This window comes from Lytechinus variegatus, chromosome 12 (assembly GCF_018143015.1).
Source record: "Lytechinus variegatus isolate NC3 chromosome 12, Lvar_3.0, whole genome shotgun sequence".
NCBI classification, from domain to species: domain Eukaryota; kingdom Metazoa; phylum Echinodermata; class Echinoidea; order Temnopleuroida; family Toxopneustidae; genus Lytechinus; species Lytechinus variegatus.
Window position 1 is genome coordinate 19,090,628 of NC_054751.1, and position 14,598 is coordinate 19,105,225.

Sequence of the window (14,598 nt, forward strand, 5' to 3'; positions counted from 1 at the left end):
TTATCTTTAATATCGACGAGGCTACTCTGTGCTGTGGTTTTATTTCCAATTAGCCTTTATTACGATTTACAATTTTGGCCTAAGAACCAATAATAGTACACTCTTTTCGTGTATTTAACGTATTCTTTTCTAGTAAAGTGATAAAGATTATGAAAAATAGAAATGAGCACAAAAACAGGGAAGTTTCTGATTATAATTTAACAAATAATGCACAATCTTTAATGGACAAAATTCATGTTTTGTATTGTAACAAAACAAATTTAAGAGATATATGTTCAAAGTTATGTAGACTTATTTTTCTATGGTAGCTTTTAACGCTACCCTTTCCTTGTAAACAAAACAAATACGTTTCAAGTTATGCAATTATCTTTTCTGAACTTTAGTTTTGTCATTTCATAAAGTGCCGGAGGCAATAACATGATTTTACATCTGCCCCTGAGGGGGGGGGGGGGGGTGGCAACATTTGGAAATAATTTTTTCCCCATCTTATCACGGGTATTCGTCGTTGAAATGTTGGCCAGATACAGGCCTAGGAACATACGTTCTAAACATATAAAATGGCAGCTATAGCTCAATTACATAATTGTCCAGAAGAAAAAACATTATGTAAGGTGAGATATCACTTTCTTACTAAAAACAATTATTTTGGTGCAGAAAGTTTGATTACACTCGAACAGCATGTGGATCGATGAAATGCGCATGCTCTGTAAAAAGCTTGTCCTCGTAGTTTCTTTCTGTTATTAATGGGAGCCTCGGTTATATTTGCCCCGTGTTACAATGGTCTACGGTATCCCCTCCTTAGCGCGTAAGAAAGGTTCGTCAATCGTTCTTAAAGTCGCCCTTAACTTACGAACAGCTTTATGAAACACCCACCTGTAATAAATCACCATGATCATTATGAAGAGGTGTTGCGACTCGGTGGATAAGTCTCCAGACATTGCACCACAAGGTCCGGGATTCAATTCCCACCGCAGCACTCGCGTCCGTTGGTAAGGTGTTTATCTACATTTGCCACTCTCCACCCAGGTCATGTCGATAGGAAGGAATTCCTTGAATGCTCGAGCGCCCAATCCGGGTAGCCGTGACAAAGCCGGGTAATAGTATGCAGCGCTTAGAAACGTTTGTATTAAGCGCTATAAAATGTTGCATATTATCAATATAATACATTTTTAGTTAATAATAAATATGTCGCATGATTGGCACTCTTATTCACATTTGGTTTTACCCAGGTCGTTGCGGTAGATATATTTCATATAAAAGTATAGCATTATTTTGGTAATTGCATGCGATCACATGCCCCCTTCCTTAGAAAGGATGTTTTCCTCACTGTGTAAACGTCAAGATCGGGATTTCCCTTCTTAATCTAGATCATAATTCATAGGCCTACCATGATATTTCCTCCTCCAAAGTCAGATAAATCTATGAAGGTATGCATTACCTAAAAACGGTTAAATCGTTTTTCCAATCACTTTTTCAATTAATTATTTTGCATCAAACCAAAAAGCTTATTCCCACCTCTTCCCTCAACCATCCCTCTCGTTCGTGTAGTTCTATAACAATCCTCATTTATTTAGATCATCAGATAATTATTACTTTGAAATCATAGTTTTCAAAGGCCATTTTTTTTGAAAAACATATCTATGATTTTTACTTACAGAATTATTTTTCAACATTATTTATTCACTGTGGGAATATATATTTTTCTGATTTCGAAATTGAAAGATTTAGAAAGCTTAGAAATGACCTTTAATCGAGACTAAAGATGGCAATAGAGATACACCCCGCGCGGATAATTTGATTTTAAGAAAACAGAAAAGGTATAGGAAACGATTTTTGAGCGCGTGAAATAAAATTCTGTCAAGTGTAGCAACTTATGATATCTGATGTAGTAATCATGAATTGAATTGCCATTTTTATAGTTCATTGTGAATGAATATATCCTTTCTTAAGCTAGCAAAAAACATGGGTATATTTTAAATGCCCCAAATAAAGTAATCATTCGGTAACTTGGGAAAATGATTCTTTACGAAAAAAAACTTTTGTGATAAAACAATGCTTAAGTTCCTACCTACCTTGAAAAAGCTTTTTGTATTACACACTAGGGTGTACATGGGCAAGTTACTCGAGTGAAACCTCATATAAATCTGAAAATCCTACATTTTTAATGACTATTTGCAAAGCCTTTTTGAAAACATGTTTCACTATTTTAAAGAAAAATGGAGCACAGGTTGACCCATTCTTAGGAAATAAAATAACACCAATGAAAATATCGTGTGTATTATATTTACCACAAGAAGGAATCACCAGTCGTTTGTAAAGTCGCTCGTAACTTATGAAAAGTTGTATAAAACACCAACCATAAGTAGGGGAAGGCGGGTAAGTTGAGCATATGGGCAAGTTGAGCCACCACCCCCATGCTATCCAATAATGAATGAGTCAGACATTGTGGTGGTGTCATGTATTGATGACCCATTACATAACCCTTAACCCCACCACATCATTTTCAACTTTCAAACAAACAGTTATTTTTTAGAGGGAAAAATACAAATTGCGGCCAAAAAGTTTTTTTTAAAGGGTGTGAAATAAATATGTTTTTTTTACCCGCACACGTCTTTAAATGTAATAAAGAAATAAGAACAATGTTGTTAGTCCAGGTATGGATTCTCATTCTTGTCATAGTCTTTTACATGATGGATGCATAAGAAATGTGTGGATGTGAAAATATCGCATGAAGTTCGGTTGAGCCAGCCAACATGGGGCAAGTTGAGCCATAGTAATTCTTATAGTAATGTATGATGATAAAAAAAAACTTAAAAAGCCATTGATATGCAGGCAGAAAGGAGCAAATTAACATGGCAATTCTTTTACTTTTAGAGGATGTTAGTATTTATAGAGAATTAGCAAGTGAAAAGACTTTAAATAAAAATTTGACATGCTGTTTCTTCCCGCATACATTTTGTACATAGTTTTTGTGACTCAACTTACCCCAGAAGGTGGCACAATATTTACCCCACAAATGGGGCAAATTGAGCCATTTGACATCGTTTTTTTTTCAAAGGTCACAATGACTTCCAGTGTGGGGGTAGAAAGTTATATATATAGGTGAAAATATTTCCCAAGAATCAAATCTAAAGGCTCGGTACTTATTTCTACAATATTATTAGTCACATCAAGTCTAACATGCAAAATGCAAAAAGTGTCACAACTTACCCCGCCTTCCCCTACTTATTTCTGAACTCCGTGATCAAGCGCCTCAGTGCATTTGATGCGAATAGCAGTACTGACAATAACTGTCCAGCAATATTACTCTTAAATTTTGCTACGCTTATTTCGGAATCGCAGGACTGTGGTCACACCAATAAATTAGGTTTCACACAATATGCATGCAAAGTAATTGCCAATAAAATTTTGAAATTCTAATGTCTCACGTTGTCCCTCGTTTTTATGTTTTAAGATTCATTTTCTTTGTCGTTCAGTTCATTCTATCACGATGAATCCACATTCCACGCGTTTGATTTGGTTGGCATATTACCGTGTTTACACGCTGCCCCGGCTCGCTCACAGCAAAAACTGTGGTGTTAACCGGTGTACATAGAGGACCACACCAGTTATTTTACATCGGTGTTAAATTGATGGTGTTAGTTTTACACCGATAGGTGTTATTACAGCACCTTTTGTTGTTACATTTACACTCTTTGGTGTTATGTTTAATCTCTAGGGTGTAATTTGAACACCTCAGGTATGGTCCTCTATTAACACCAATTGGTGTCAGCTTTAACACCACAGTTTTTACAGTGCAGGGCAGCGTGCAGTATGGAAGCTTAAAAGTGCCACCGAGATGTTGAGATAATTATCTCGGGAAGTCGACATCTTGATAGCAAAAGATAAGATGACGAGATCCCAGATCTCATCATGTCGACATCTTTTAGAAGAGATGATGAGATGACAAGATCCAGGATCTCATCATGTCAACATCTTGTAGATGAGATGATCAGATGACAAGATCCCGGATCTCATCATGTCGACATCTTTTAGAAGAGATGATCAGATGATAAGATCCCGGATCTCGTCATGTCGACATCTTTTAGAAGAAATGGTCAGATGACAAGATCTTCGATCCATGATCATGTCATCTAATCATCTCTTCTTAAAGATGTCGACATGACGAGTTACGAGATCATGACATCTGATCATCTCTTCCACTGGATGTAGACATGACGAGATCCAAGATCTTGTCATCTGATCATCTCTTCTACAAGATGTCGACATGATGAGATCTGGGATCTCGTCATCTTATCTTTTGCTATCAAGATGTCGACTTCCCGAGATAATTATCTCAACATCTCGGTGGCACTTTTAAGCTTCCATAGTGCAGGGCCATGAAAACAATTTTTTAAGTAGGGGCTCTGAAGTAAATTTGATGAGCAAAAAAAAGTTTCATTACAAAATGAGGGTTATTTGGGTTCCGAGAAATTTGACAAACCAAAGAAGAAGAAAAAAAAGTTTCACTACATAATATAGGTCGTTTTGGTTACAGTTCTCCATTTTTTAACACCGATCATAACAAAATTCCAGTGGATGCTGCCTATGGAGAATAATATACGCAACACCCCCAAGCAAAATTTTGGGAGTCCTTCAGCACCCCAGCACCCCCCGCTTCCAAGGACCGTGACACCGTGTGAACACGGTAATAAAGGTATATATTTCTGCGATGGTCATCATTGCTCACATTATTCTGTTATACAGGTATGTGTGGATGTGCGTGCGAACATTAATGGGACGAAGGTGCGCATTTTCCCCGATGATTTTTGGTACTTTCTATAGTGGTGGATGGGGGGGGGGGGCGACCCTTTCCCATAGGCCTCTGTACTGCCCCGGGATCGCAGGTCAGGACCAAACACAACTACTTATTCTCGGGCTTACTGTCTGATCAGGCTCGGTCACAACTGTCCACTCCATCTGGGTGTCAGCAGGATAGTTCCCCGGATGGTCGGGTGATACTAGTGTAGTGATATAGGCGCCATCATTGTTGCAGGTGTTTAGGCCAAACGAACCTGAGAAGAGAGACGGATGAATTAATGTTGGAAAAATGATATCAAGAATTTATTGATATCAAGATTTCATTTCTTGATATCAAGAAATCGAATTCTTGATATCAAGAAATGTTTTTTTATGTAGTTAAGCAATGGTTATTCTTAATATCAAAAAATCAAATTCTGGATATCAAGAATAAGAATTCATTTCTTGATATCAAGAAATAGGATTGAATGATAAAACGGCTTGCCATACGTCCGACGCATAATGTCGCAGTAAACGCATAATGTCGTATTTTTTCTAACGCATAGTCATGTCGCAACGCATAATGTCGCAGCGGTATTTTCTTCAGGACTCGAGCTACAGATAAGATATAAAATATGCTTTCACTAAGAATCTTGAGACACGAGAAAGAGAATTATATTTGGAAATTAGGATTACTCTTTGAATGGATATTTATCGGTTTATTGCCATTTCGTCTACTGCTTTTTCCCCCGTTATCGCATGATCTGATATCATTTCGTCTACCATTAGTTAGTCAACTATCAACATAGTCCAATAACCATTTCGTCTAATTACCATCTCGTCTAATAACCAGTTGGTCTCATAGCCGCTTCGTTTATCATCATTAAGTCTAATTGTATTTTTTATAGCACAGTCGGTAGAACGGAATGTTTATTTTTTAGGTCTACACATCATTTAAAAAAATTAATTTTGATCGTACTCATGGTTACTACAGTTATCATGTCCTTATTCGATCAGGCAAGAACTTATATAAAAGAAATTCTGCTCCAGCTTCGCGCTCGCAGTATCTAGTTACATAGGCATCTTGTACAGGATCAAAAAATTGTTCAGAATATTCCATTTTCTGTACAAAAGACATGAAAAAAAATTATAGCTCGCACTTCTCGCTTAATAGGGCTATTGAGATTGCTTCATATTGATGTTAAAATGATAAAGCTAAGAAGTGACTGTTAGAACTACCCCTTCAAAGAAGATCAACTTTGAGCTGCCGATCGGAGAAAAATATGGGTTAAAAAAATTGCTCCTCCCCCATTGACGAAAGCTGGCTCGGCCCCTGCAGGAGATATACAAACGAATGAACATTTCTCGAGCTACCTCCAACATAAGCAAAAGCTCGATCCGCAAATGGATAGGGTCTATGCTTGATGCGTTACTCGCCACAAAAAATCTGCTCGGGGATTTCAAATCCCCCCCCCGCGAACTGTCCGATCTGCACCTATAAATACTTTAATTATTATTTCTATGATGATTTTTATAACTATACTACTATGATCGTTAATATTAATGTTATGATAATCATTACTTCTAATAGTATTACTACTGTCAGGGGCAGATACAGCTTTCGACAATAAGGGGAGGGTGGAAAAATGATTTAATCCACATTTAACCCGCTCGGCCGCTATGAGCTGTTTTTATTGGGGTCTCTGAAGGGGTGATCCTAACAGTGATTTTTGCTTTATAATCAATCTGATTTTTTTGTTGTTTACAACGGGACACCCCATTCATATTTGTAACATTCGAAACAATGGGTTTCTTTCAAAATGATATGCGACAAGCGTGAGCTGAAAATTGTTGATATTCCGATTTGAAACTGAAGATTTTAATCACATTTTCAGTATAGAACAATCTGTGTTACTCGACAATACGAGCGCGAAGCGCGAGCTGTATTCTTTCTATTTATGAACTCATTTAGTTATGATGAACATTATGGATATCTTTCTTATTAAATTATGTGAGCGCGGAGAGTGAGCCAAAAATTTCATATGATATGGAAGAATATATTTTCTACATATTTCCCTCACCATGTCATATTCAATTGTCTTCATCCTCTTATTTTATCTCTTCTTTTTTTTCTCTCCTCCTTTCCCCATTTTCTCACCTTTATATTATTTGCGCCATATATATATATATATATATGGTGCATTAATCCGTGGTCCAAACATCATAAAGTTTCACGTATTGGCTTCTCTAAGGGTAACAAAATATAGCATTACCATTTATCTTCAGCATATTATATATATATATATATATATATATATATATATAAGCAGAACAAAAATGCAGAAACATATTCGCAGAATTATTGAACATTTTAATTGAGACTTTCTGCATCAACTGAATGCGTATGTAAAGGATATGATTGAAATATGTAAGATTCTAGGGTTGTGAACAGACACAATTAAGATGTGGCATTACAACTAGTGATAGATACAACAACCTCTTTGCCATGTTTATACAAATAAACAAATTGAAGCATGAGAAATCAAAGCTTATTTGGTACATGGATTTACTCCACTGACAAACATTACTTTTTGTCAAATCTTTTACCATAATTTCTGTTAAGAACCAAAGTGTGCACCAACCAAGTTTGCCGAAAATCAACACCTATGTTTAAAAATAAAACATTCATTTTTATTTAATGTCAACTTTTGATAACCTGCAAAATCAAATTGAGCTATTGTGGTATTGAAATAATATAACGGATCCCATTAATAAGGGCAGTCAGGCATTTTCAAAACGCGGGGGGGGGGGAGTCATTGTTGAGAGAAAAAAATGACAAGAAAAAGGTCTCCATATAAGACATTTTCCACTAAGAAATCATTTTATTGTAGGTAGGGTGACATGTGCCGTAATTGCCCCTACCTGAAACCGCCTTTTCCCGTGATCTTAGCTCATTTAAATGTGAATGGAAAGAATAACAATGAAATGAAACATTTTATGTCGGGATGTATGGAGACAACTCTTTCTTACCTGATGCAGATAAAAGGAACACGACGAAAAGACTATACACCGATTCCATTCCTCATTAAATATATTTGTTTTTCTTTCTGCTCCTCACAATCAAGAACCACAATGATAGCGGAAAAAGAAACGGTGAGCCAACTGGGCAAAGAAGTCGTGTTTTAATCGTGCTTGAAACACTGCCAACTTGGCTTATCGTATGAGAGTAAAGGTTTATATACCATGCCAATTATAGCTCGGTCATATTTCCTTTACGGCTACCGACGGCGAGTCGAAAGCTATTACCATTTATCTATTACCATTTATGTGTAGCTGGTAAAGAAAAAATGTTCAAACGGCTATTTTCGACTCGCTGTACGACCACCAAATAGGGAAAATGTGACTGCAGTATTATAGCGACCTATCACTACCTGGTCTGTTGTGATTGGATGATACCTACGGTTTACGTCAGAGCATAGTTGAATAAATCATAGGGTCTATCATACTCTATTGTCCTGTTCGTTCTTTTTATTCGGAAATGTCTTGAAATTTGTTTCTTACTTTGATTTTGGAGGCAATTAGACAAAAATATCCCAATATAAATGATCGATTCCTCAATGAAATAGGAATTAAGATTATGGGAAAGATGAAAGAGGAGGAGTTAAACAATATATAGCCCAGTAGACTGTCTCATAGCCTTTTATACAAGACCTGGAAAAATTGTTAAGTCTAGGGGTTTTGAAGTAAATTTAGCTTGGTTGCCACCTTGGCAACCATGATAATTTTTATTAATTAGCCTAATTAGCATAATCATCTATCTAAACAAAATGTAATATGCTACTTATCTTAAATCAGAAAGACTGAAAACATAAATGATACAATTTTTAAAGGGTTCCTGTGACAAGAAATCAATTGTTATAGTTTTTATATTTAAGTAATGCAATTATCGCAATCAGCGTATAATTAGCATAATGAGCTAATGAGCCAATCAAGCAGAAGGCTGTTTTTGTTATGTTTATTTTTTTATAGGCCAAGTGCCTGATCTTTTTCGTTCTTGTAAACAAACATATATGCTTTATTTATTTTATACTGTTTTTGTATATTAGACATGTTATTTCATATGCCGATGTCATCTTAACTTTTATATGTGATCCACTATTTCATGAATGTTTTGTTATGTATATTTTGATGAAAAGGATCAATAAAACATGAATTACACAGAAAAATAATGATCTAATTAGAAATATCTATGTATAAACATAGATATTACAGCCCTTCTCATGTTTTTTTCTATGACGAGGAATTCATTTATGACGCTAGTTTTCAGCTTAACCAATGTAATTGTCATTGTAAGCATATTTAGTATAATGTGCTGATTAACATATAAATTATTATATACAATATATTGATTTCTTTGTCAAAGTATTTTCTAGAACCGCATAAAAACATTGAAAATGCACGTCAAATAACAATGGAGAGTGGGCCGGTACACCACCGGAATCTCTTGACTCTGGACAACGACATAAATATTTGCAATTGTTCGTCCGGTGCAAATCTTTGGATGATCTGCTGTCCCTGTCGACCATCTTTCGACAAAAGCCTCTCAGCGCTCCAATGTGATTTTGATTGCATTTCAAAGGAATCGATGCGTTGGAAAGAGTTTCACCGTAGTAAATGCGAAAACTACCTATCTTCACACCGGGGTTTAAATGCAAAAAAAATGATTTGGTTGTCGTTTAAAGAGAGCATATCACTTTTCACGGTAAGTTGGCAGACCTAAAGCTTCGCGATCGATCTGTATTTCATTTCAGGGTTTTGAGTACGCTGACAGTGACTGTCTTTTAATCGGCGTAAGTTTTGACGATACTTGATTTAGAAGAAAACAAAAAGAAAAAAAATCGGTCGGTTACCCCCACCCCCCCCCAAAAAAATGAAATAAATGGGTCTGTTGGTGTAGGACAACCAAACAATTCTTTTTTGTTTGTCTTATGTAATACTGTATTATATAATTGAGTACCATCTATATAGGACATCCCTATTACACGAAATGTATAAAGAACACTCAGGGTAGATTGGGTTTTTTTTACAGCAACGAGGGCTATTAAGAATAATAAATGCGCCTTGCAGAATTGTTCTTGTCGTTTTATCATGAGAATGGTTACATTGTCGAACTTTTAATTACCCTTTTAAATTATTTTTCAAGAATTCGAATAACCTTTTTGCTGATTTCCATTGATTATTTATTCTATATAACGACTCTGTATATCAATCTTGTTAGGAGTTCATTTCTTTCAAGTTAATGCGTATCTTTGTCAAGTGGCATGTATTTTTTTTTGGTGGGGGGGGGGGGGGGGGGGGGGGGGAACTTCCCTTATGATATAAATCTTATAAATGATATAGTTATCATTATAGTTATATTATCAATATAATTCTGGCACACTGGAGGAAGGCGAGAGGTGACCAATAGAAAACAAAAGAATCAGCGGAGAGGAGGTCAGATGGAGAGGGAGAGAGGAAGAGACACAGAGAGAGAACAACTCAGATACAAAGAAAAAAAAGAGAGAAAGAAAGTTTGAGTGAGAGATTGGGTGAGGGTTAGGGTGTGTATGTGAGAGAGTGTGTAAGGTGTGCGCGCGCGTGAGTGTGTGTGTGTGCATGGGTGTGCGTGTGAAAGAGAGACAGAATGCAGGAAGTAAGGTCAGGTCCAAAATAGAAATAAATTTGATGAAAGAGTTTGGCGAAATAATATACAAACTAACAAGCGTGTCCAGTTGTAATTAAAAAAAAAAATCGAAGTATTACCTGAATACTGTATTGCGTACATGTAGAATAGACATTGTACGCCTGTCAAACTTCTTGATCCAATGACCGCGGTAATAATAATCCGTCTGTAGTCACGTAAGCCTCTTATGAAATTAATAATCGGATCATAATATGAATAATTACTATTGTTTTTATAATATCCACTAAACGAGTGGCTGATCGCTTAGACCCTTACACACTATGAATGCATGATACATACAGATGACCAGATACGCCTGACATAATTATTTTTGTCTTAGAGATTTGTCAATTATAATCAGTAGGGTGCAGATGGGGGGGGGGGGCTTGTGGCTGGCCACCCCTCCCCCATAAAAATCACGACCGGGGAAGCAAAAGAAAACCAAAGAAAAGGAAAGAGAGAAGCCTAGGGCGAAATATATTTTTCTGAATCTACCACAAAATTGGGATTTTGTAATAAAAATGACGAAATATTTTCTCGCTCGCAATTTTTAAAATTAAGTTAGAACGATGGTGAATATCATTTACTACAAGAAAGGATCACCAATCGTTCTCAAAGTCACTCTCAACTTACAAACAGCTTTATGAAACTGCCCTCAGTTCTAGGAAATAACAGAGACATCTTATGATTTGCGGAAATCAAATTGCATAATTTATACAACTGCAGTCTATAGCATTTTGGAATGTGTTAATAAAAGAAACATCGTCAACCGTCAATAAAATTAATGCACATATTATCCAGGACCAAGATTGACCTTTGCTGAAATATGCCATATCTTTTTATTTCGCATAAAGATACAAATGTTTTGATTAATACCGAGACGTCAAATATATCGCAGTGGATAATAACTAACAAGTTTAACTTAATATTTAAACATATATCTTACACATTGCGGAAATCCTCTGCCACTCGTCGGATGCGGGAACTATTTTTACGAGATTTAAAAATCGGATTTTGGTTTAAGATTTCCAATTGCATATTTTATACAACTGTAGTCGTAGCATTTTGGAAGGTGTTAAAAGAAAACTCATCAAAAGTGAATAAATTTAATGCACACTTTATCCAGGATTGACCTTTGCTGAAATATACAAATCTTTTCATTTCACATAAAGATCGAAATATTTAGTGAATATAATTAATACGGAGTTGTCAAATATATCGCAGTGGAAAAGCGGTAACAAGCTTTCACTTAATATTCAAAAGATTAGTTGCATGCTTATCAGCAACTCTTCGGACTCTTTACCCTCCGACATACTTTTCGATAATGCTCCATTACAACAAGTTTCTCAAAATAATTCATAGGGGTAATAGTTGACAACAAACTTACATGGAAACTCCACATTGATAATATTTGCAAGGTAATAACACGAAACATTGATGTCATCAAACATTGATGTCATCAATAGACTAAAATTTCTGTCACCAAAATCCTATTTGATCATGCTTTATTCTTCACTGATTTTACTTTACGGTCTATTGGTCTAGGCAAATACACATCATACATTAATCGAAAGTTTTGATCTTACAAAAAAGGGTTATTCGTATTATTTGCGATGTCTCAATGCGTTCCCATACTAACCCTTTATTCTTTGAAAATACCATTCTAAAAGTAAAGGATTTACATTCATTCCAACTAGGCCGATTCATGTTTCGGTATAATTACCACAAGCTTTTCACGATATGATTTTTAAATCAGTGTCCATAAATACCCAACAAGACAGCGTTCCCATACTGATCCTTTATTCTTTGAAAATACCATTCTAAAAGTAAAGGATTTCCGTTCTACCAAATAGGCCAATTTATGTTTCGAAACAATTACCACAAGCTTTTCACGATATGTTTTTTTTAATCAGAGCGTCTATAAATACCCAACAAGACAGCCAGATGAATTCCATTTACCTCTGAGGACATTCAAAGCTATATTTATGAAGGTCCTAAATCTTGGAATTCCGTCGATAGTGTCTGCAAAGCATCCCCATCTATACATACCAAAAAACCTAAAAACGTGAATTAAAGAAAATCTTACTCAAGTCTTACAATCATCAAAAAAATCGTCATTACAGTCCCTGTCATGTTATCGCCCCCCCCCCTCCCTCGCGAACTTCTCGCTGGTTTTGTGCGCTTACTCTTTACAAGATTATTTTTCTCTGTAATTTATATTCAGCTTTCGTTTTCAATCCTTAGGACCGTTTCATAAAAAATTACAACTTTGCCATTATATGGCAACTACCATGAAATTCTTCATTCTGATTGGCTGTTGACAAATGTTACCATGGTAGTTGCTATAACGGCAAAGTTTCAACAGTCGTAATTCTTTTATGAAACGGGGTCCCTTCTTTCATTGTCGCTGTATCAAGTCTCCCAGTCCCCCCCCCCCAGCTCTCTCCGTAACTCTCTACTGCACCTTTTATTTCCATTAATTATTTTGTTCATCTATATTCTCATATTTTTTTGTTCATCTATATTCTCATCACAGATAAGCCTTGCTTGCCGAAATTCTTCGGCTCGCCAAGTTATCTTGTTTGGCTCTCTTAGCCTGTCATGCTCACTGTTTACGCATCCCTTTTTTTCTTTTTCTTATACCAATTATAGCTATATCTCATAAAGATGTTCATATGAAAATAAAGTACTTACTATTTTTTCTTAATTGAGAGGTTTTATGATTTTGTACTTGCATGATTTTTTTTGTATTTATATGTTTTATTGGGTCCACACTGACCAAAAATAAACAAAAATAACAAATCAGACATAATTAAAATATTTACAAGTGATCATAATATCATTAGAAAAAAAACATATATAATAATAAAAAGAATAAATAAGAAAAAATAAATAATAAAGAAAAAAAGAGCGGAAAGATTTATGCAATGGCACAGACATGATATCTTATACAACTTTGATGGCAAGTATTTGTATGCATATATACAGGGTAAACATGATACATATAATGATACATGTAAAGATGACAAAAATTATAATTCAAACTTCCATTTCTTAAAATGAGCCGTGAGTTTATGTCTTTTTTTAGCCACACAATATTCAATTTCCCTTTGCTTTTTAACAAATGATCTGAAGGCTCCAAAGTTTGGATCAACTTTGCTGAATTTACAAATGAAAATGAAGTACTTCAACAATAAAAATAAGTAGGAAATGAACTTGTCATCCGGATCACCAAACATTTTACTGAAATTAGATAAAGTAAAATTGGAATCAAACTTCTGTATTAAAATAGTCAATAAATCTTGCCACAGGGGTAAAACCTTTTCACAAACACAAAATATATGAACCGATGTTTCAGGGAATTTGTTGCAAAATTCACACAAAGGGGAATCTTTCCTTGTAATCTTGAAAAGAAAATCATTAAAAGCAATGCATTTGTGAAAAACTTTGAAATAAAAGGAACGAATTTTAGTGTCTATCGAACATTTGAAGTTATTGCAATGTATTTTCTCCCATGAAATATTGTCAGGAATGGGTAAGATACTGCTCCAATATTCATAACGTGCGTCAGGGCTAGATTTGCCACTCAAGATATTATAGGCGTAGCTGGGTAATTTTTTAATACCTATCAATTTCAGAATTAACATATGATGAACATCATCATTGTCATGGACGTCAGCTTTTTGAAGATTGGGAATAAGCCAGTCTTTAGGGATATTTTGGATTAGAAAATTAAATTTTCTTCTGTCAGAACGAGGTATATTAAAATCCAAGATAAGTTCAATTTATGGCCAGGGAGGGGTGGATTAAGCAAATCTGATATCGTGTGAACATTGTTATCATACCATGTACCATAATAAAAATATTGTTTGGATTTAGAACGAATCAATCTGTTAAACCATAATGATTGACATGCCCCTAAGTCAGAGAAACTACAATCAAAGATATCAAAAGTGGCTTGTTCTCGATATATATACCAGGTGCGTAAAGAATCAGCAAGTTGTGTACATCCCAGAGATCTTAAAACACATTCAGGGGCATATGCTTTCCAAAGAATATTTGAATCTTGATGAAAAGATTCCAAAAAGGACAATTCA

The 14,598-nt window shown here is 35.3% G+C and overlaps 1 protein-coding gene across 1 annotated transcript in view; it reads right to left on the reverse strand.

The window, feature by feature from the left end:
• The window catches only part of LOC121425497 (G-protein coupled receptor GRL101-like), a 35,663-nt gene extending 27,771 nt beyond the window's left edge, over window positions 1-7,892 (reverse strand). Inside the window, exons 1-2 of the mRNA XM_041621566.1 lie at window positions 7,810-7,892; window positions 4,924-5,054 (exon numbers count right to left, since the gene is read on the reverse strand). Coding sequence (XP_041477500.1) covers window positions 4,924-5,054; window positions 7,810-7,858 — 180 coding nt within the window. The 5' untranslated portion in view covers window positions 7,859-7,892. The remainder of the gene's footprint in view (window positions 1-4,923; window positions 5,055-7,809) is intronic.
• Window positions 7,893-14,598: the final 6,706 nt, after the last annotated feature.